Source organism: Telmatherina bonti (genome assembly GCF_933228915.1).
Source record: "Telmatherina bonti genome assembly, chromosome: 10".
In the NCBI taxonomy this organism is placed as follows: Eukaryota; Metazoa; Chordata; class Actinopteri; order Atheriniformes; family Telmatherinidae; genus Telmatherina; species Telmatherina bonti.
Genome location: NC_136628.1, coordinates 32,253,455 through 32,274,072, shown reverse-complemented (window position 1 = coordinate 32,274,072; position 20,618 = coordinate 32,253,455). Strand labels below are relative to the sequence as shown.

The window sequence follows — 20,618 nt, the reverse complement described above, 5'->3', positions numbered from 1 at the left end:
ACTTAAACTAGGCTGCTAATGGCTTCTAAACCTGCCAATCTGACCAGCAGAAACCACATTGCTGTGTAGACCCCCCCCCCGAAGGCATTGAAGCACCATTAAAGTAAAGAAAACCTTATATTTCTGATGCTGTATGTTGTACAAAGCAGCTGCTGAGTGTGACCACATCGTGTTCTCCACTGCAGGTGGGCATCTTGGACGATGACATCTTTGAGGAGGACGAATATTTCCTTGTGCGTCTTAAAAAGCTGAGATTAGAAGAGGGAGGAAGCGAAGGGACGGGAACTCCCCCCCGGGGTCTGCTGGTGGAACCTCTGGTTGCCACCGTCACCATCCTGGATGACGACCACGCTGGAATCTTCACCTTCGGGCAGCAGATCCTGCGCGTGAGCGAGAACAGCGGCACGCTGACGGTGACTGTGGTGAGGAACTCCGGCTCCAGGGGCACAGTGGCGGTGCCGTACCACACAGAGAACGGCAGTGCCAAGGCCAGTGTGGACTACGAGGAGGCCAGAGGGGAACTGGAATTCATAAATGAACAGACCAGGTGAGGCACAGTCAGTTACTGGGATGTGCAGAGAAACTACGGCAACTGCAGTCTTAAGATTTGCTTCCTTGGTTTTGTGATGAAGGTATTGTGTTTAAAGTCTGAATTGTTCCCCAAACATCTGCGATCAATGTTAAACACAGAAATGAACATTATTCAGGCTTCCTACTGGCAGAAATGTGATGCATCATTCAGTTTTCCGAACAAAAAATCATGCAGTGTTGGCTTGTTATGTTTAGCTTCGGCTGGAGGAGGTGGAACATGCAAACTCCTCCACTCTGTGTGGAATTTGCATGTTCTCCATAGACACGCATGTTAGGTTAAAAGGTCCCGCTAAGGCAGGGCTACTCTATCAGATACTCAGGTGAGGCTGATTTTCAAATAAAAAAATAAAAAAAAATGATCAGAGCCAGTAAATAAAGTAAGGGAAAATAAATTAGTGAAAATAAAATAAATAAATATTTACATTTTGAAAAATAAGTAGTTTATTATTTTTCTATTTTAACTTCAGTCCCACACAAATGCACAAAATAAAATAACAAAAATTCCAGTCAGAACCTATTTTTCTCCTAACTTTTAACATAAAAAGGTCATTTTTAACTAAACCTCTCGATGCGGTGCCTCCTCACAATCTTTACACACCGCCACACACTCATTGCATATTAAACACATCGGTTTGGAGCTCGAATGTGACGGCAAATTAAACAAATACTTATCAGTCCAGGTGGGGTTAAATCTGTGTTTTTTTTGTTGCCAATTTTGCGTTTTGGGACAGAAAGCGACATGCTAGCTAGCGCTGCTCTTACAACTTCAAAACACAACAGTTAATGTTGCTAGGCAACCAAGTGTTGCATTCGAGGTCTGCACAACTGTAGGATTGTAGGCTTCTTAATCAGTGTAGGAATGACTGAAGGTTTTTGATTAAATTGTTTCTTCTTTTACATAAGCTGGGCCACATAGAAGTTGGTTCTTGGCCGCATGGGGCCCGCAGGCTGCCGTTTGAAGCGGCTCTAAGCTGTTCGTAGGAGAACGTCTGAGCACGACAGGTTGTTTGTCTCTGTGTTGGTGCAGTGATCGGCTGGTGATCCTGTGCAGGGTGAACTCTGCCTCTCAGCTGCTAATTGCTGAGATTATGACAGTTTTGTCCAGGATTGTGTTGATGTGTGTGTTAGTGTGTGGAGAAACTAACAGCTGTTTAGTTTGTTGGCAGCTGTTTTTTTTTTTTTTTTACGTATTTTGGTGGCAAGATGCTGGAGTGTCACAACTGTGTTGCTGACATGAAAATGAAAACCAAGTTAAAGATGACTGTGGTTCATTATTTTAGGAATATCTACTGTTGCAGTATTTGTTAGTAGGATATTGTTTTGGTATTTCAGTGGAAAACTATAATAGATTTAAAAACAGTTTGTAGGAAAGGTACATGACTCTATAAGACTTGACTTGATCCCCCCCGCATTTCTTCACATTTTTCTTCCACTCAGTCACATTTTTATTGTAAACTTTAAGTGGTCTTAAGCAAAAGTTTCTTTTTATTTTTCTATGGCATTTTAAAGCTTTTTTGTCCTTGTTTCTGACCGTTTAGCAACCACCCAACTCAAGGGACCAACCTATAGGAAATTATTTTTTGATTAACTTAGCAAAACAAACATTTTAATTAGTGCTTTTTGGCACTTTGTTGCAAATATTCTTTTACAGAGATATTATATTGCTCCAATTTCTTTTGCTAAATCTTGCAAAAATACAGATTATACCTCTGCTCGACAATGGAGGAGTATTTTTGCATTGGAAGGTTTGCATCCTGAAGCGCTATCAGCTGAAAACCTGGTGTGTGATGTGTGTGTGAAAAAGCTGAGACAAACTGGACAAATGAAAGTGTATGTGGTTGGTTGTCATGTTTGCCTCTGCGCTGGACTGGTGGCCAATACGGGTATATCCCCTGTCCTGTGACTGCTGGGATGGACTTCAGAGGGTTAACTGGGTACAGTTTAGTAGAAAAACAAATGTTTTCAAAACAGGCCCAAAAACATGTACAGCAGAGGAGGAGGAGCTGAGAGAGATGTCTTCAGGGTGGGAAATCCCGACACCAGACCTGAGAGATGCATCTGCATCAGAAATGGTCTCCATGCAGTGATAGCGGTAAAGAAGACATTCTTGAGGAAGAGAAACAGTCAGAAAAGGTTGTTTTATGCCAAATGACACCAGAACTGGACTGAAAATCAGCAGCAACAGGTCTGATGGAGTGATGGATTCTTTCTAGAGCATAAACATGACTGAAGCATTGTGGGTTCATCTGGACAGAAAACAGAACAAAATGTCAGAAAACATCAAAAGCGAAGCTTTGAAAGTCCTTCAAGAAGTCTACAGCAGTGTTTTTCAACCTTTTTTGAGCCAAGACACGCTTTTTTTTTACTGAAAAATCACAAGGCACATCACAAACCCAAATGTTTTTTTTTTAAAGTCTATATTATTAATGTAAAGTCCATCTCATCAAAGCCTCTTGAATAGAAATCAGATAAACACAAGAAGAAGGAATTTTATTATCTTTCACTGGGGCCTGTTTGGATGAACACAGAGCTGCTTTTTACTAGATGAAATTAGGTAAGTTTTCAAGGCACACCTAATAATCTCTAAAGCACACTAATGTACCACGCCACAGTGGTCTAGAGAAACCTCTTGAAGACTACTAAAGAGGGTTCAGAGTAGAAGAATCAAGCTGCTCACATCAAAGATTGACATTAAAGCTAATTAGACTTTTGATTTAGGTTTTAATGTTTCAGAAATCTGCTGCTTTTACTCACATTTTCCGGGCAACAACATAATGAAAACCTCTGCACAGGAGCGCAGTCTTCATCCTCTTTTCCATCTTCTCATTTAGTAAACAGTTCAGAGATAAATAAACTATCTGCGTATGAACAAATAGGATGATGAGGAGAGTGGTACGTCAGACTGTTGAAGCACAGCGTGTGTTTGTAATGAGAATACTTTGACCGCATTGGGCTGCGGGAAAACGCCACCTTAGACCCGCTGAAGGATGACCGCGGGTTATCGATCACTCACCCAAGGTGGTCCTTTTAGACAGAATTACCTGACGACTCGACACCTAAAGCTAACCCCGTCTCAGATTATGTGTGGGAACTTCCGGTCACCCATTAAACGGACAGATCCTTTTCCCATTAAAATTTCAGGCTGAATAATCTGTTTGGACAGAAGACTAATTGTGCACTTAGCATGAGAATGTTTTATGACGTCGCTCGTTGATGGATGCTTCTCTGTAACATGTGGGACAAATTATAGATCATAGATAACTAGAAGGTTTAGTGGTTTGACCTCCTATTTAATATGTCTTTTATCATGCATTGTCCTCCCGTGCAGCGTTACTGCAGAACTAACGATGTAAACCAGCAGTAACAGGCGTTATGTCATTCAGTTTAGTGATATCTCTTGGCATACTGAGGAGCATGAACGCTGAATTGTTTAAAACTTCATTGTGATTAATTATTAAAGCCTCTTCAATTTGTGATGGGACTTAGCAGGAGGGAGGAATGTTTAAGGTGTGAAGTACTTAGAAGAAAAACAGAAATAAAAATGTGTGTGTTTCTGCTGCTTGCATGTCTCCAGTCAGACGCTACAGTTGCGCATAATAAACGTGGAGGAGTACGAGAAGCAGGAAAACTTCTTCGTCGTGCTCGAGAACCCTAAATGGCTGAAGCGTGGGCTTTCTGGTAAGTCTGTTAGCATTTCACATGTTGAGATTTTACTTGTTATTTTGTGGTTATGGTAATAAACCGATGTAAATGAAGGTTTTTCTCTATGATTTACTCAAACCAAAGGAGTTTTGCAGCAATATTCAGTATCAAGTTATCATCTGTGTTGGTACAAGGCAGGTTCTGCAGCCAATTTTCAATGTAGCCAGCCGTCATTAGTCGTTCATTACCTGTTCCGGTAACCTCAGTGTGCAAAAGGATGCTGCAGGAATTGGATATGTGCATCCAGTACAGGTCAAAGACTCGGTTACCCGTCTGTACTCTGCAGCAGTTTATTTCAGTGGGTCAGAATGGGTCATGGAAACGGTGATTTTGAATACTGTATTTAATCATGCTCTGTTTTTATTCCCAGCGTTGCTACTAAACCAGGGTAAGATTGTTTTTCTGTAGGTATGGGTGTTAAAGGTGCAGTTGTGATTGTGAACGTGCAAAGACTTGGTCCAAAGAACACAATCCCAAGTCTTAGTTTTAAACAGTTGGCAGCAACATCTAAACGATTTCCAAATATTCTATGAAATACAAGAAGAAAAACATGCTTTTTTTTTAGATTTCTGTTGTGTGTGTTGGAGTTGCGTGGTTGTGTGTGTGTTTCTGTTGTGTAGTTTTGCCAAACTGACAATGTGCATCCATGTCTGTGGGAGTTATCAGTGCTGCTGTTTGTGGTTTTGTTAAATGAGATGTCTGCATGCTCTGTCTGCAGAATAAGAGGAACAGTATGTGTGCAGTTTCTATTGTAGATCAGGCTTTTTTTTGTGTCTTTTACATCCTCAAAAGTCACTTTTTTCCTTTCTGTGGATTGGTCACTTGTTCTCATCTGGCATTTAGTAAGTGTAGAGTAGACATTTTTAATTGGTTTTAATTCCCCTGTTTTCTTTTGTTACGTTTATTTTTATTTGTCAGAGATGTTGCTCAAAAAACATTTTTACAGCGGAGAAAAGATTTCATTTCCACCTGCAGTCCCAGGGCCAGCTAACAAATAGATATGGTTAAAATAAAACAGTATGAATGCCATTAAATAAGCGAAATCCGACTGCAATAAAACTCATAACTATAAAAACTAAAACTGAGTAACACACTCCCTTTTTTCATCTCTTATTGTATAGACTTTTATATCTGATCAGTTCATCTAAGAAGAAATTTTATAGAAGAAATTTTTATTTCATCTTCAGAAGAAATGTGACAATATGCTTTTATCGCAGTTTGATTTTTTGGGTGCCAATTCAATTTAAATCGCAATTCTCACGATTCTTCAATATTGCTGATTTATATAGACTAAAAACAAAAAAAAGTACCAAACTTTTTTTTTTGCTCATCATTTTTCTTAATTTCAATTAGAAAAAAAAGCAACACAGTAGCCAGACATCATTTAGCTGCTATAATGCCCAGCAACACAAGTAAAATGATCAATAAAAACAATAAAAAAGAAAGCTATTTTATTATATATATTATTTGTATTTATTTAAAAAACAAAATAATTTTTTAACAAAAAAAAATTTATTTCAAATATGTGAAGCAAAAAAACCTCAATATTTGATTTTTTAAATTAAATTTCCCACCCCTACTATTCAGTCTCATTCATTCACACATAATTCATTACATATTTAATTATAATAATGAAAGAATAAATTAATACAAGCAGTCGGCAGAAGCAGATCAGATTAAATGTCTCTTCTATTCAACACTTTTCCTCCATATAAAGAGTTGCATCTTAACGGTAAATGTCACCTACATGGGCACGTCTACCGTTTCCATTAAAGTGATGACTGTAATAATAAAGTTATAGAATAATATAACGTCTACAAGACAAGCTCTACAGTTGTAAGTGAGTCCTTTACCACAGCTTTAGCTAACTGGTTCTGTAATGGGATATTTGTTGCAGCTGGAGTCATGCCCAGTACTGACCATTAGTACTGCAGCTGCATGGCCTTTAATGACTGGTGAGACCCTGAATGTATATCGATGATTAGCTCCGACGGTTTCTACGGATTTGATCAGTCGTTCAGAGCTAAAGGTTAAAGTTAACAGCACCTTGTTAATTCTTGGCTGATGAGTAGGACTGGTTATGTTCCTTCAGGTTCAGAGTTTCACAAAGGGTGAAACTGGGAAATGTAATTTCTCCCATTGGCCTTGTTAGAACATGAATCTTTTTATCTTGTTCATTAAGTCTGGTTGCTTTTAAAGCAGTTTCTACTTTTTATTGTTTGCATGTGTTTTTTGCTTTAATATCATCCAACATAACTCAGCAACATTAGCATAACTTTGGAGCTAATATAACCTTTTTTTTTCCTGCTTCTTACACTTTTCCCTCTCTTGTAGTAACATCACTGCAGTCTTATTGTTTTTCTGAGGAGAAAAGCTAATTAACTATTTTTTCTAATTAGTTTTTGTCACTTCATACGTGCATAATCATCCTAATCTGCACCGTGATGCATCTTAGAACTGAGATTTCTACACTTCTAGAGGACTTGCAGGTCTTGTCTGGTTGTCTTTTGACTAAACTGTATCCATAAACAGCAATAAATCAATCATATGATGACAGTTCAGAGCAGTCAAATAATGTCACGGAACCAGAAAATGTCACATATATGCAGCAAAGGTTTAAATGTTATGAGTTTGCTTTCTGCTTTAAGCAGTCCCACATCTAATAGCAAGTAAATCTTCTTTTACTTACGCAGCTGAATGACCTTTTCCCTTAAATGGAGTGCTGTTAGGGTTACTGAGGTGCATGAAATGCATGTAGGAAGGTGAAAAAGGATAGATGCAAGTGCCTGCGAGGTTTTTGTGTGTGTGTGTGTGTGTGTGTGTGTGTGTGTGTCTTTTTTGGAGTTAGAACTTAGTCTTAGGCTGTGGCAACACAAACTTTAAGATACTTAAAAAATACCTTGTAAATGCTACACACAGTACTTTTAAAATATGCTACCCTGAGAGTGTGCACAAGCATGCAAACTGTTATTTTCTTGTTTTCTGCTTTAGGCTTGAGCCCATGATGAGATTTAGTGTGCGTCTGTGTGTGTGTGTGTGTGTGTGTGTGTGTGTGTGTGTGTGTGTGTGTGTGTGTGATCTGCTTTTCCTAAAGAGACACGGCAGATATTTTAAACAAGTGTCTGTGCTGCCTTGCAGGCGTCCCGACCCCTGAAGAGGAAGAGGCCAGGAGGATCTCTGAAATGGGAAAGCCCATTCTGGGAGAGCACAGCAGACTAGAAGTCTTCATACACGAGTCCTGTGATTTTAAGGTGTGTGTGAGACGCCTGCATGTTGCAAATAAACCACAATCTTATTGGCCAGTCGAACAGGTTTATGAACATGAGGGCCGATAGATATATCCTCACTAGTCACTTTATTAGGTACACCTTGCTGGTTCCCAGTTGGACCCTTTTGCCTTCATTATTCATTCATTCATTCATTCATTATCCAACCCACTTAGTCTGATTAAGGGTCGCAGGGAAGCTGGAGCATATCCAGAAGTCTTTGGGGGAAAGGCAAGGTACACCCTGGACAGCACGCCAGTCCATCGCAGGGCGCCTTTAATTATTGGTGTCATATATTCAACAAAGCATTCCTCAGAGATGTTGCTCCGTATTGACTTAAAAGCTTTGTGACATGGTGCATCCTCCTGCTGGAAGTATCCATCAGAAGATGTGGAGACTGTTGCTGACTTTTGGAGCTAGAACTGAAAAGGCTCTGTCTCCTCTGGATTTACAGCGTCTTAGGGACAGTTAAAAGCATCTGGTCCGCTGATCTAAGAGCATGCTGTGGTGTGTAGGGATGCAGCCGGTCAGCCAGATAAGGAAGGGCGAGGCCGTTAAGACACTTAAAAACAAATAAGAGAATCTTAAAATTGATCCTATACTGAACAGGAAGCCAGTAAATGGACGCTAAAACCAGACATATGCGCTCGCGTTTTATTGTGCCGGTTAAAAATCTTTCAGAGGCATTCTGTACCAGCTGCAGGCGAGAAAGCGCGTTTTGACTGATTCCAATAAAAACTGAGTTCCAGTGATCCAGCCTTGAGGTGATAAAAGCATGGATTACTGTCTCCAGATGGCGTCTCGATACTTACAAGTAGAGTTACCTTAAATTATACAAAAACCAATCAAACAAATTCACTACATACTCAATATGTGATCTTCATAGAGATAAACAATTTATGAAGTTATAGTTGTGCTCATATGTATTCATCCCCTTTCATTAAAGAAAAGGCTGAATTTACAACAGTCACTCAAAAAACTGGAGACTTAAAAGAGGAACAATAACTATAAATTTGCAAAAATATAATTTAGTAATATAAGACAATGTTTTTTCATTTAATTGAGTTGCAGAAAGGAAAAAACAAACAAACAAACAAATGTGTCCTGGACATATTAGAGACTTTTCTGTTGAACAGTGGGACAAAATACCTGTCAACAGGTGCAGAAGTCTGACTGAGAGGAACAGAAAACACCTGACTGGAGCGGAAACATTAAAGGATTGTTCAACTAAATATTACCTTAAGTGTGTGATGTAATATGTAATAAATGATATTATTTGTTTGCTTTTCTATTTATTTATTTATTTTTTTTATCTTTTTATTGTTCGTCAACATAACATGGGTTCAGTTCCAGAAACATTTTTTGTTTTGCAGTTTGCACATGCCCTCAGTTGACGGTAGTAGTGGAAAAAAAAAAAATTGTTTGCTTTTTTAAAAAAAATATTTCTATTGAACCAGAATTAGAAAATAATATAATGATTTTCATAAAATTTTTATTTATTATTACTTTAGTCAATTTCAGGCAGCTGTTTTTACCTTCTTTACTGAAAGGGTATGAATACATATGAGCACAACTTTAAATATCTTCAAAAAATAAATAATCTTTTTTAATACAAATAAAGATTTACAATTTTTTTAACCTTATTTCTGAGTTTATTCCAGTTGAACATCCTGGGAAGACAAGCGTCTTTGGTCCTCCCCTTTTCTGGATTTTAGAACAATAAATTTACAACAGTCTCTTAGGTAATACTTAGTTTACTGAAGCTTAAAGTATTTTTTGACACCTTCTGGAAGAACATTTTGTTTAGCTTCAAACATAATTTGTATTGCTTTATAGTAAAATCATCAAATTTCATGAGGTTTGACTTCATAAATAATGGACGTGTATGATTATAATATCCAGCAGCATTTATTGAATATGAAGAAGAGCTGCTCAGTAAGTTCTCATTATGAGTTGTGTTTTCTGTCAAAACTGCAACAAATAAGCATTAAAGAATGTAACTCATTAACTTCTTGGTGCCTCCTTATGCGTCAGACCCCCAACGGCGTGATGGACCAGGTACGGTTTCTCCCAGCATGCTCCGTGTGCAGGAATGACTTATGGTTGAACTTGCATGTTATTGTTGTGATTTACAAGAATGTAGCATTCCTGTTTTTATCCTTTCCTTTTTTCTTTTTTTTTTAACCTTTTACATGTATTTCACGCATCTTGATTTTAGATACACTGAGGTAATGTGTGTGTGTGCTGGGTCAAAGCTGCTCACTCCAAATATTTACAAGTTGTGTATCAGAATAAAGATGCTCAAATGTTTACTTTAAATATGGTAAATTTGTTCATATTTTCTGTGTTTGTTTTATTTATTGAACTACTCTGGTTCGGTCTGCATCAACTGACCACAGCAGGAGAAAATGTTCCCAGAAGGGTTGAAGCGTGAACACGTCGAATGTCTGCACATCCATGCAAGCAGTGATTACTGACCTGTTTATTTCGTTGGAACAGAACACTGTGGACAAACTCATCAAGGACACAAATCTAGCTGTGGTGATTGGCACGCATTCCTGGAGAGAGCAGTTCGTTGAAGCAGTCACAGTCAGTGCAGGTCAGTGATTATCAGATGTTACTTAGACTGAAATGAAATGTTTGTTATTTTTAAATAGATTTGATGAGATGTCTTTACATTTATGTGGAGAAGATGCTGATTATCTTCATAAAAATGTATTTCAGTTTGTGCAAGTAGAGGTTTTTTATTTTATCTTCAATCTCAAAAGAAGTTGGGATGCTGTGTAAAAAGATAAGAACGCAGTGATTTACAAATGTCACGTTTTATTTCTGACTGAACATTAAACACCAAATCAGATGTTTAACATCTGATTTTTTACTTCATTCATTCATCATCCTAACCGCTTAATCCGATGAAGGGGAAGCTGGAGCCTATCCCAGCAGTCTTTGGGGGAAGGGCGGGGTACACCCTGGACAGCTCACCAGTCCATCACATGGTGGATTTTTTACCTTTTGATGGAAAATATCAGCTCATTTTGATTTTAATGGCAGCTGAACAGGTGATGTTTACCTTTGTACAGCGCCCCCTCTTCTATTAGCAGCGTCTGGGAAGTCAGGAAACCAGTTGCTGAGGTTTTAGGTCCCATTCTGGTCTGATGCAGGATTCCAGCTGCTCAACAGTCCTGCACTTTGTTCAGCCATCGGAAAGCTCTTTATTTTTCTATTTCTCCTTCTGTCTTTCTCTCTCTCTTTTTCTTTCTACGAGATGTTTTCTGTTTTTTCTTCTTTTTGATTCTCTTTCTGTCCCTCTTCTGTTCTCTCCAGTCCAGTCCAGCAGTACAAACTTTGTAATACAAACAATTATGCAAAAAATAAATAAATAAATAAATAGAAAAATAAAAAGAGAATTTAGAATATCAAGGGGAGCATTATGTCTATGATGCTACTGCTTAAATGCTGGACAAGACAAAAAAAAATAAATAAATAAATAAATAAAAATAAAAGTAAAAAAAGGAAAGCGCTTTATAAATAAAGTTAGCTTGGTTTGGGTCCTGTGATGGATGCAGGATGTGGTTCATAGTCCAATCCAACCCACTTTATTTATAAAGCACATTTTTAAGAACAGAATGTAGCTAAAGTGCTGCACAGAGTCGAATATTACAAAATAAAAATAAAATGAAATAATAATGTCATTAAAATAATAAAAACAGGTAAAACAATTAAAAATAAATACAAACCGGATTCCAAAAAAGTTGGGACACTTTAGAAATTGTGAATAAAAACTGAATGCAATGATGTGGAGGTGCCAACTTCTAATATTTTATTCAGAATACAACATAAATCACAGGTCAATAGTTTAAACTGAGAAATTGTATGATATTAAGGAAAAATATGCTCATTCAAAATTTCATGGTGTCAACAAATCCCAAAAAAGTTGGGACAAGAACCTATTAGAGGCTGGAAAAAGTCATTTGAGCATACAGCAAGCACCTGGAAGACCAATCAGCACTAATCAGGTCAATTGGCAATATGATTGGGTATAAAAAGTGCTTCTCAGATTGGCAGTGTCCCTCAGAAGCCAAGATGGGTAGAGGATCACCAACTCCCACAATGTTGTGTAAAAAGATAGTGGAACAGTATCAGAGAGGTGTTACCCAGCGAAAAATTGCAAAGAGTTTGCAGTTGTCATCATCAACTGTGAATAATATCATCAGAAGATTCAGAGAATGTGGAAAAATCTCTGTGCGTAAAGGTCAAGGCCGGAGAACCATACTGAATGCCCGTGATCTCCGGGCCCTTAAACGACACTGCATCAAAAACAGGAGTGCTACTGTGAAGGAAATCACAGCATGGGCTCAGGAGTACTTCCAGAAACCATTGTCAGTGAACACAATCCACCGTGCCATCCGCCGTTGCCAGCTGAAACTCTATTCTGCAAAGAAGAAGCCATTTCTAACAAAGATCCACAAGCGAAGACGTTTACACTGGGCCAGGAGTCATTTAAAATGGAGTGTGGCAAAATGGAAGACTGTTCTGTGGTCAGACGAATCACGTTTTGAGGTTCTTTTTGGAAATCTGGGGCGCCAGGTCATCAGGACCAAAGAGGACAGTGACAACCCAAGTTGCTATCAACGCTCTGTTCAGAAGCCTGCATCTCTGATGGTATAGGGTTGCATGAATGCGTGTGGCATGGGCAGCTTGCACATCTGGAAAGGCATCATCAATGCAGAAAAATATATTCAGAGCATATGTTGCTCCCATCCAAACGTCGTCTCTTTCATGGAAGACCCTGCATTTTTCAACAAGATAATGCCAGACCACATTCTGCATCAATCACAACATCATGGCTGCGTGGGAGAAGGATTCGGGTACTGACCTGGCCAGCCAACAGTCCAGATCTTTCACCTATAGAAAACATTTGGCGCATCATTAAGAGGAAGGTCAGACAAAGAAGACCCAAGACGATTGAACACTTAGAGGCCTGTATTAGACAAGAATGGGAGAACATTCCTATGTCTACACTTGAGAAGCTGGTCTCCTCAATGCCCAGACGTCTGTTGAGTGTTGTAAGAAGAAGGGGGGGGGGGGGGGTGTCACACAGTGGTGAAAATGGCCTTGTCCCAACTTTTTTGGGATTTGTTGACACCATGAAATTTTGAATGAGCATATTTTTCCTTAATATCATACAATTTCTCAGTTTAAACTATTGACCTGTGATTTATGTTGTATTCTGAATAAAATATTAGAAGTTGGCACCTCCACATCATTGCATTCAGTTTTTATTCACAATTTCTAAAGTGTCCCAACTTTTTTGGAATCCGGTTGTAAATACCCAATAAAATAATTCAGGTAAAACAATTATAAATAAATAAATACCCAATAAAATAATTCAAAGGAAAAATAAAACATCTAAAAGACACAGAGGACCACACAACTCACACAGTGTTAAAAGCAAAAAAATAAAAGTGGAGTGCTTTACGTCTCGTCTAAAGGCCCACTTTTATTTTTGGGCTTTTAACACTGTGTGAGTTGTGTGGTCTTCTGTGTCTTTTATTTGTTTTATTTTTCCTTTGAATTATTTTATTGGGCATTTATTTATTTTTAATTGTTTTACCTGTTTTTATTATTTTAACGACACTATTATTTCATTTTATTTTTATTTTGTGGGGGCAGCTCGGACCTTGTCCTGCTGAAATCGGCAAGGTCTTCCCTGAAAGAGAGGTTGTCTGGATGGGAGCAGATGTTACTTCTCAGCATTGATGGAGCTTCCCAGATGTGGAAGCTGCCCACGCCATCGGCACTAATGCAACCCCATCCCATCAGAGATGCAGGCTGATAACAAGCTGGATGCTCCCTCTCCTCTTTGCCTCAGATCATTTCACATGAGCTTTGGTCCTGGGAAGATGGCAGCCTTTCTGGGTTGTGTTTACATGTGATGAAGCTTTAACCTGCAGCGTAAACTATGTTCACAGAGAGATTTCTGGACATGTTCCTGAGTCCATGCAGTGATGTCCAGTAGAGAATCATGTCTGTTTTTAAAGTAATGACCTGAAGATCATAGCCTTTAGTTTTGAACTTCCGCCATGTCCCCTGCACACAGAGATTTCCCTTGATTCTCTTAATCTTTTGATATTGTACAGTGTAGTTAATGGGATATTTATATTCGTCCCAACTTTTTAAAATTATACCACAAGTTTTAGAAATGCATCTTTTATACGCCGTCATATTACTGACCTGCTGTTGGTTAACTCAGTTAGTTCTCCAATCGTCCTCCAGTTGTTTTTATTTGTGCCAATTACTTTTCCAGCCTTTTATTGCCTTCTTTCCAACTTTAGATGTGTTGCTGCCCTTAAATTAAAAAGAGCTCATATTTTCCATGAAATTGTAAAATGTCTCAGTTTCAATATCAATATGGCTTGAAGAGGTCAGCAGACCATCACACACTCTTCTTATTTACATTTGACAGGTTTTTTTCTTTTTTTTTGGAATTGGGGTTGTTTTTTGTAGTTAATCATTATGCTTTATATTTATTCACTCTACATATAAAATGAACAGATTTCATATTGGGTGAATGAGTATTAACAATCTCATATTACATTGCTTCAAGACTGCATTTAATTACCATCATTTTGATGATGTCATCAGCTTTCAGGCTAACAATAAGTTAATAATTTTATCTTATTTTAGTAACTGAGTAGAGGTCGTGTCATGGAAGTAGACATTAAATAAAAAAGGAGGTTATGAAACTGTGCTGGATAAAAATAGAGCTGTGAAAATGGAATAAATTGAAAACTAAGGACATTCGTAGTAATTGGGTTTATTAAAAGCTTATTTGATGAAAAGTATTTGGATGAAAACGGAAGAAATACTTTTAAAAATACTTTTGAAAGTATTTTTCTCAGCTGAGAATTGATTATTAATTCTTCACCACAGACAGCGGGCATTCGTCAGTTTTACACTTAACTGTCCAGTTATCTTTATTTCTTTCTTTATTCATTTACATTCCTCAGCCGTCCAGGAAGATCAGCAACATGCTGACTAACATCATTAAACTTACTGATGGCTGGAGTTTTGGTCACAGAAACATGACATCTCTGCTGCTCAGCTGGATGTCTTTTCTCCACATGGTGAAGCGTAGCGCCGTGATTTTCAGCCACTGTGTCGTCAGAGGTCATCAGGTGTGCCAGGAAATGATCCAATTTTACCACTAAAAAGTAAAATGAAAAGTCATAAAATTCATTTTTCTTGTGTTTATCTGATTTCTAGTAAAGATAATTTGACAAGATGGACTTTATATAATCAAAATAGGCTTTTATTTTATTTTTTTGCATATTTGGTTTGTGTTCCTTCTGACGTTTTTAGTGAAAATAGTGGCTCATAAAAGGTTGAAAACCCCGGCGTTGGGAAGCAGCTCATTTGTCTCCCCAGTAAGTGTTCAGTGTTGTTGGTCACGGTGAGTTTGGAGAGGTGAATTTATTCATCCATCCATTTTCTGCTGTGTATCTGGAGCCGAGTCGGGGGCCAGCAGCCTTAGCAGGCAAGGCCATGACTTCCCCCTCTCCCCCGTCACATCCGCCAGCTCATCGGGGGTCGGTCTCAATGGCGTTCCCAGGCCAGCCGAGTGAAATCATTGGTGAAAAATTAAACAAACAGACTTAAAATCAATGTTTTACACTTTTACACCACAAACTTTACTCACATGTCTTTTCATTTCCTCCATTTCTATAAGTTAATTTTTGTTATTTCCACCCAAATATTTCTCCCAGATTGCTGCTGCCTTTATTAGCTTGTCTCTTAAAATAAAAATGAATCTCTCGATTTCAAGCATTTTTGAAAGTACACAAATTCAGTTTGTTACAGCTAATAAGAAGCATCCACCTGCAGCTTTTTAACTTAATAATAAGGCTTGGTCTTTCTGTGTGGATGTAATGTTAATATTCCTATCTCAGTGGGAAGCAAGTGTAATTACCTCTGCCAAGGAGGTTGCTTTTACCGCAGTTTATCTGTTTGTTTGTTTGGGTTCAAAGTGTGATGAACAGATTTTAATGAAGTTTTTGTAGCACTTAGGAAGAAAATATCACAATATTTCATCAAAGATGGAAAAACAGGAAGGGAACAGGATAAAAAAGATACGATAAATGTCGAGCCAATGTTTATTATGCATGTCACAATATGGGGAGAACTGTGGTCCTTGGTGGAGGTTTGCGCTCTCCGAGTGCTTTTCTAGTTCACTTTAATTTTACTTGAAGGTTTTAATAAAAGAAAATTAAGATATTCTCAGTTTTTGTTAAATAAGTAACCTGTGAGAAAATTTCTGAATAATGAATGAATGAGTCAACAAGCTGCTCATTTTGTTGGAACTTTAGAAGAAAATAAAAATGACTTAAAGTTTACTGTTTACTCCAGTAACCTGAGTTAACCTGCTGGTCAGAAGTCACTGAAACATAACCAGCGGTGATGAAGAATTTCTGTGGAAAAAGACTGAAACAAGAAGAGTTACGGGTAACATGACTTTATGAGCTGTAAGCTTTAGATCAGGGCTACTCAATTAGATATTCAGGTGGGCCAGATTTTCAAACAAAAATATTATGAGAGCCAGTAAATAAAGTAAGGGAAAATAAATAAAAACAAATAAATAAATAAATTTTTCTTTAAAAAAAAAAAAAAAAAGACACATTACATATGCACAAAATAAAATAATGAACATTTCTAGTCAGAGCCTTTTTTTCTCCTAACTTTTAACATAAAAAGGTCATTTTAAACTAAATTTCTCGATGCATTGCATATTAAACACATCGGTTTGGTGCTCGAATTTGAGAGAAACATAAACAAATACTTATCAGTCCAGGTTGGGTTAAATTTGCGGTTTTTGTTGTCAATTTTGCGTTTTGGGACAGAGAGCGACATGCTTGCTAGCGCTACTCTTACAACTTCAAAACACAACAACATGCTGGGGTTAGTGTTGCTAGGCAACCAAGTGTTGCATTCATGTCTGCATTACTGTAGGATTGTAGGCTACTTTATCAGCGTAGGAACGACTGAAGGTTCTTGATTAATATCTTTATTATTTTACACAAGCTGGGCCACATAGAAGTTGGTTCTGGGCCGCATGTGGCCCGTGGGCCGCCGTTTGAAGAGGCCTGCTTTAGAGTGTACTCTGTTTACACTCAGCAGCCATGGGGTACATCCTGATAGTACTGGATAGGACGCCTTTTTCATTCAGAGCTGCCTTTCTTCTTGATGCCGTAGATGTTGGAAACATCACACAGTTGCTGCAGATCCATGTGGAGAATGTCCCGTTCCACCACATCATGGTGCATTACAGTAAGATGCTACACTGTGGTCGTAACGGTGACGGACATGGTCAGCAACACGACTGAGTGTTGTTGGTGTTAAAACTATGCCTGTCATGGTTTGGACTTTTTGTGTCTTAGTTTTCCTGTTTTATTTTGTAGTTTTTCCTGTTTAGCTCGCTTATGTCTTGTTTAGCTTTTGTTCCTGTTGATTTAGTTCACTTGGGTTCATTTAGTTCATTTGTTTCACCTGTGTCTTGTTGTGTTCAGTGTATTTATACCCTCAGTTTCAGTTCTATGTTGTGGATTCATTGGGTCAGTCACTCCCCTGTATGCATTAGTGGCCTGTGGTCCTGTGGCTCCAGAATAAAACCAGCCTTAACTCTGAATCTCCGTCTGCGTCTCTGCATTTGGGTGCACATCTCACCTCCATCAGCCGTGACAATGCCACGTTTTTACTAAGGGGCTCAAAAGTGAGCCCATAAACCCCCCCCCCCCCCCCCCCACACACACACACACACACACCGATACAACAGCAGCAGCCTGAACTGTTGATACAAGGTGTTTTCACGTTGTTTCAACCAACCATCTCCCGTCTGCATGTGGAGCTGTTCAGGCAGCTGACAGGAGAAACACCCGGCGGTCTTCTGCTGCTGGAGCCCATCTACTTCCCGGCTCGATGTGTTCTGGTGGTATTCTGCATAGCTTGGCTGGACCCAGTGGTTGTTTGACGAACGACCACTTAAATCTGCTGTTTTCCTCGTTCTCATGCTCAGTTTGAACTTCAGCAAGCCGTCCTGACCGCGTCTACATGGCTGGATGTGTTGAAATGCTGCCATGTGATTGGCTGTTGGGTATTTGTGTTCACAAGCAACTGAATTCAAAACATGTATCTAATAAAGTGGCCAGCAAGTGTGTGGCGTACGTGCATGCGTGGAAATGCTGTGAATGAAATAAAGAAATGAAGTGACATGTTGTTTTCTTGTTTATGATCAATTTGAAACCATGAACATGTCCATTGTCTACATGTTTAGTACAATTCAGTCATTTATGATGTCATAAATATGGCTGTGTCTTCTGTAAACAGGGGACGGAGATGAGGAAGAGGAGCAGCGGATGCCGAACTGCTTCGACTACTTCATGCACATACTGTGCATCTTCTGGAAGATTCTCTTTGCTTGCGTCCCGCCCACCGAGTACTGGAACGGCTGGGCGTGCTTCATGGTGTCCATCTCCGTCATCGGTCTTTTAACAGCCGTTATCGGAGACCTTGCTTCCCACTTTGGCTGCACCGTTGGCCTGAAAGACTCTGTCACCGCAGTGGTCTTTGTAGCACTTGGGACGTCGCTTCCTGGTACGTGAGGTTTTGTTGTGTTTGTTGACTTGCTACAGTTGTGCTCATATTTATTCATCCCCTTTCATTAAAGAAGGAAAAAAAAACAGCTGCTTGTAAAATAAGATGAAATTGACTAAAGTAATAATAAATAAACATTTTATGAAAATCATTACATTATTTTCTAATTCTGGTTCAAGAGAAATATTTTTTTAAAAAAAGCAAACAAATTTTATTTTTTCACTATTTTGTAAATATACAATCTGTCAACTGAGGGCATGTGCAAACTGCGAAACCGAAAATGTTTCTGTAACTGAACCCATGTTATGTTGACGAACAATAATTACATAAAAAAGTAAATAATAATAATAAATAAATAAATAATAAATTAATACAGCTAATGAAAATAAAAACAGCATCCTGTAAAATTTTGGTTAAATAGAAATATCTTTTTAAAAAAGCAAACAAATTAGATAATTTATGACATATTACATCACTCATAAACTAATATTTAGTTGAACAATCCTTTAATGTTTCCGCTCCAGTCAGGTGTTTTCTGTTCCTCTCAGTCAGACTTCTGCACCTGTTGACAGGTATTTTGTCCCACTGTTCAACAGAAAAGTGCTCTAACTGAATTATATTTTTGCAAATTTTTAGTTATTGTTCCTTTTTTAAGTCTCCAGTTATTTGAGTGACTGTTGTAAATTCAGCCTTTTTTTTAATGATAGGGGATGAATACATATGAGCACAACTGTAAATAACCTCATCGTTAACGCTGCTGTATTTTTTGTTTTATTTTTTTCCCCAGACACCTTTGCCAGTAAGGTGGCAGCCACCCAGGATCAGTATGCAGATGCATGTGTGGGAAATGTGACTGGAAGCAACGCAGTTAATGTGTTTTTGGGCATAGGCGTGGCCTGGTCTATGGCCGCTGTTTACTGGGAAGTAAAAGGGCAGGTTTTCCACGTGGATCCCGGCTCGTTGGCCTTCTCCGTCACACTCTTCACAATTTTTGCCTTCTTCAGTATGGGAGTGTTGATGCTGCGCCGAAGGCCGTCCGTAGGCGGTGAACTCGGAGGCCCACGGATCCTCAAAGTCCTCACCTCTCTCCTCTTCTTCGGACTCTGGTTCCTCTACATCCTCTTCTCCAGCCTGGAGACCTATTGCCATATACAAGGCTTCTGAGAGGGCTCAGCTGGGGGGAGAGTTGCAACTGCAGAGTAAACACCAGGACATTCACCTGGACCGTACTGTTACAGGGACTACCACTGGGACTCACAACTGCTGCCATGGTTCATAGTCTGCAGACTACAGAGTCACACATCTGTAGGTCATCTCCACTGCAGGACTGTTCCAGTTCCTGGAACTCAATGTGATGATACCATTCGTTTCATTTAATGCAGTGACTCTCTGATAACGGTCCGCATGTCTTCCTAACACTGGAATATACTTGAGACCGTTTAGCTGATGGCTCATAGCCTGGATTTCAAGTTGGGGGGTTGTGTCCTCCTCACACTTGCAGAGACTGGGTTTAATTTAGCTGTTCGATGAGATAATCAGTCATAGCTGCTTGTATACAGGTGAGCTTTACAAGTGATTGTACAGGATATGCTGCTCTGATGTGGGAAAATAGCAGGAAGATCAATATTTTACTCTGTTATAGCAGTTGTCTCTCAGGACGTCTCTGAGTGAATTAGCATGCTTATACCCACAGCACTTACCACAGAAACACTATGTTAAAACTATCTTTCATCTTATCTGTCAGTAGGCATGAACCTTTGTGATTTTAAATATGATCCTGGCAGCTAATCAGAAGTGTTTTCTACAACTATGGTGTAAAACTGATGAACACAGATGTGCAGATTGAGAGATGAGCTGAATTATGAGGTGCAAAAGCATCGTTTTTGTTTTTTTTGTAGCAAACAGCAGCTGCTGAATTTGGTGATTTGTTAATTCAGTATGCTGACTTGAAACTGAAATGTTCATTTGAGAAATGACACATTGGATTTCTTGTAAGCACATTCGCCCCTGAAGCCTTTATCTGTTTATTTATCAATGGTGTAATTGAATGTATTTCTAAGTGAATGTATTTGAGCTGATATGGACTAAAGTGTATTGTAATTTATTGCAAGTTGTCATAATTACATTGACATTTTAAGTGATCACGACTCTTTTGGATCCCTTACCCAAACTGGTTGTTGATAAATCCTCATTGGACAGTACAGACAGTAGCAGCAATAACTTGAATTAATCATTTTCTGTATAATATTATCAGTCTTTTATATCATTGTGGAGGAGTTTTGATATACTCTACTTAATAAAGTGGCCCCAGTTTATTGAGGTTTGCAGACCACAGCATTTCAGTGATGTTGAGGTCTGGACTTCGCCATTAACTTAATTCTTTATTCCAGCAGAACGGTTGTAGATTTACTG

At 38.6% G+C, this 20,618-nt stretch overlaps 1 protein-coding gene across 1 annotated transcript in view; it reads left to right on the top strand.

Moving 5' to 3' along the window:
- Positions 1-19,370, top strand: part of slc8a2a (solute carrier family 8 member 2a) — a gene marked incomplete at both ends in the record, with an annotated part of 31,934 nt that extends 12,564 nt beyond the window's left edge. The window contains 6 exons of the mRNA XM_079247223.1: positions 186-547; positions 4,166-4,269; positions 7,432-7,544; positions 10,059-10,158; positions 17,940-18,206; positions 18,994-19,370. Of these exons, the coding sequence (XP_079103349.1) occupies positions 186-547; positions 4,166-4,269; positions 7,432-7,544; positions 10,059-10,158; positions 17,940-18,206; positions 18,994-19,370 (1,323 nt within the window). The remainder of the gene's footprint in view (positions 1-185; positions 548-4,165; positions 4,270-7,431; positions 7,545-10,058; positions 10,159-17,939; positions 18,207-18,993) is intronic.
- Between the last annotated feature and the right edge of the window lie 1,248 nt (positions 19,371-20,618).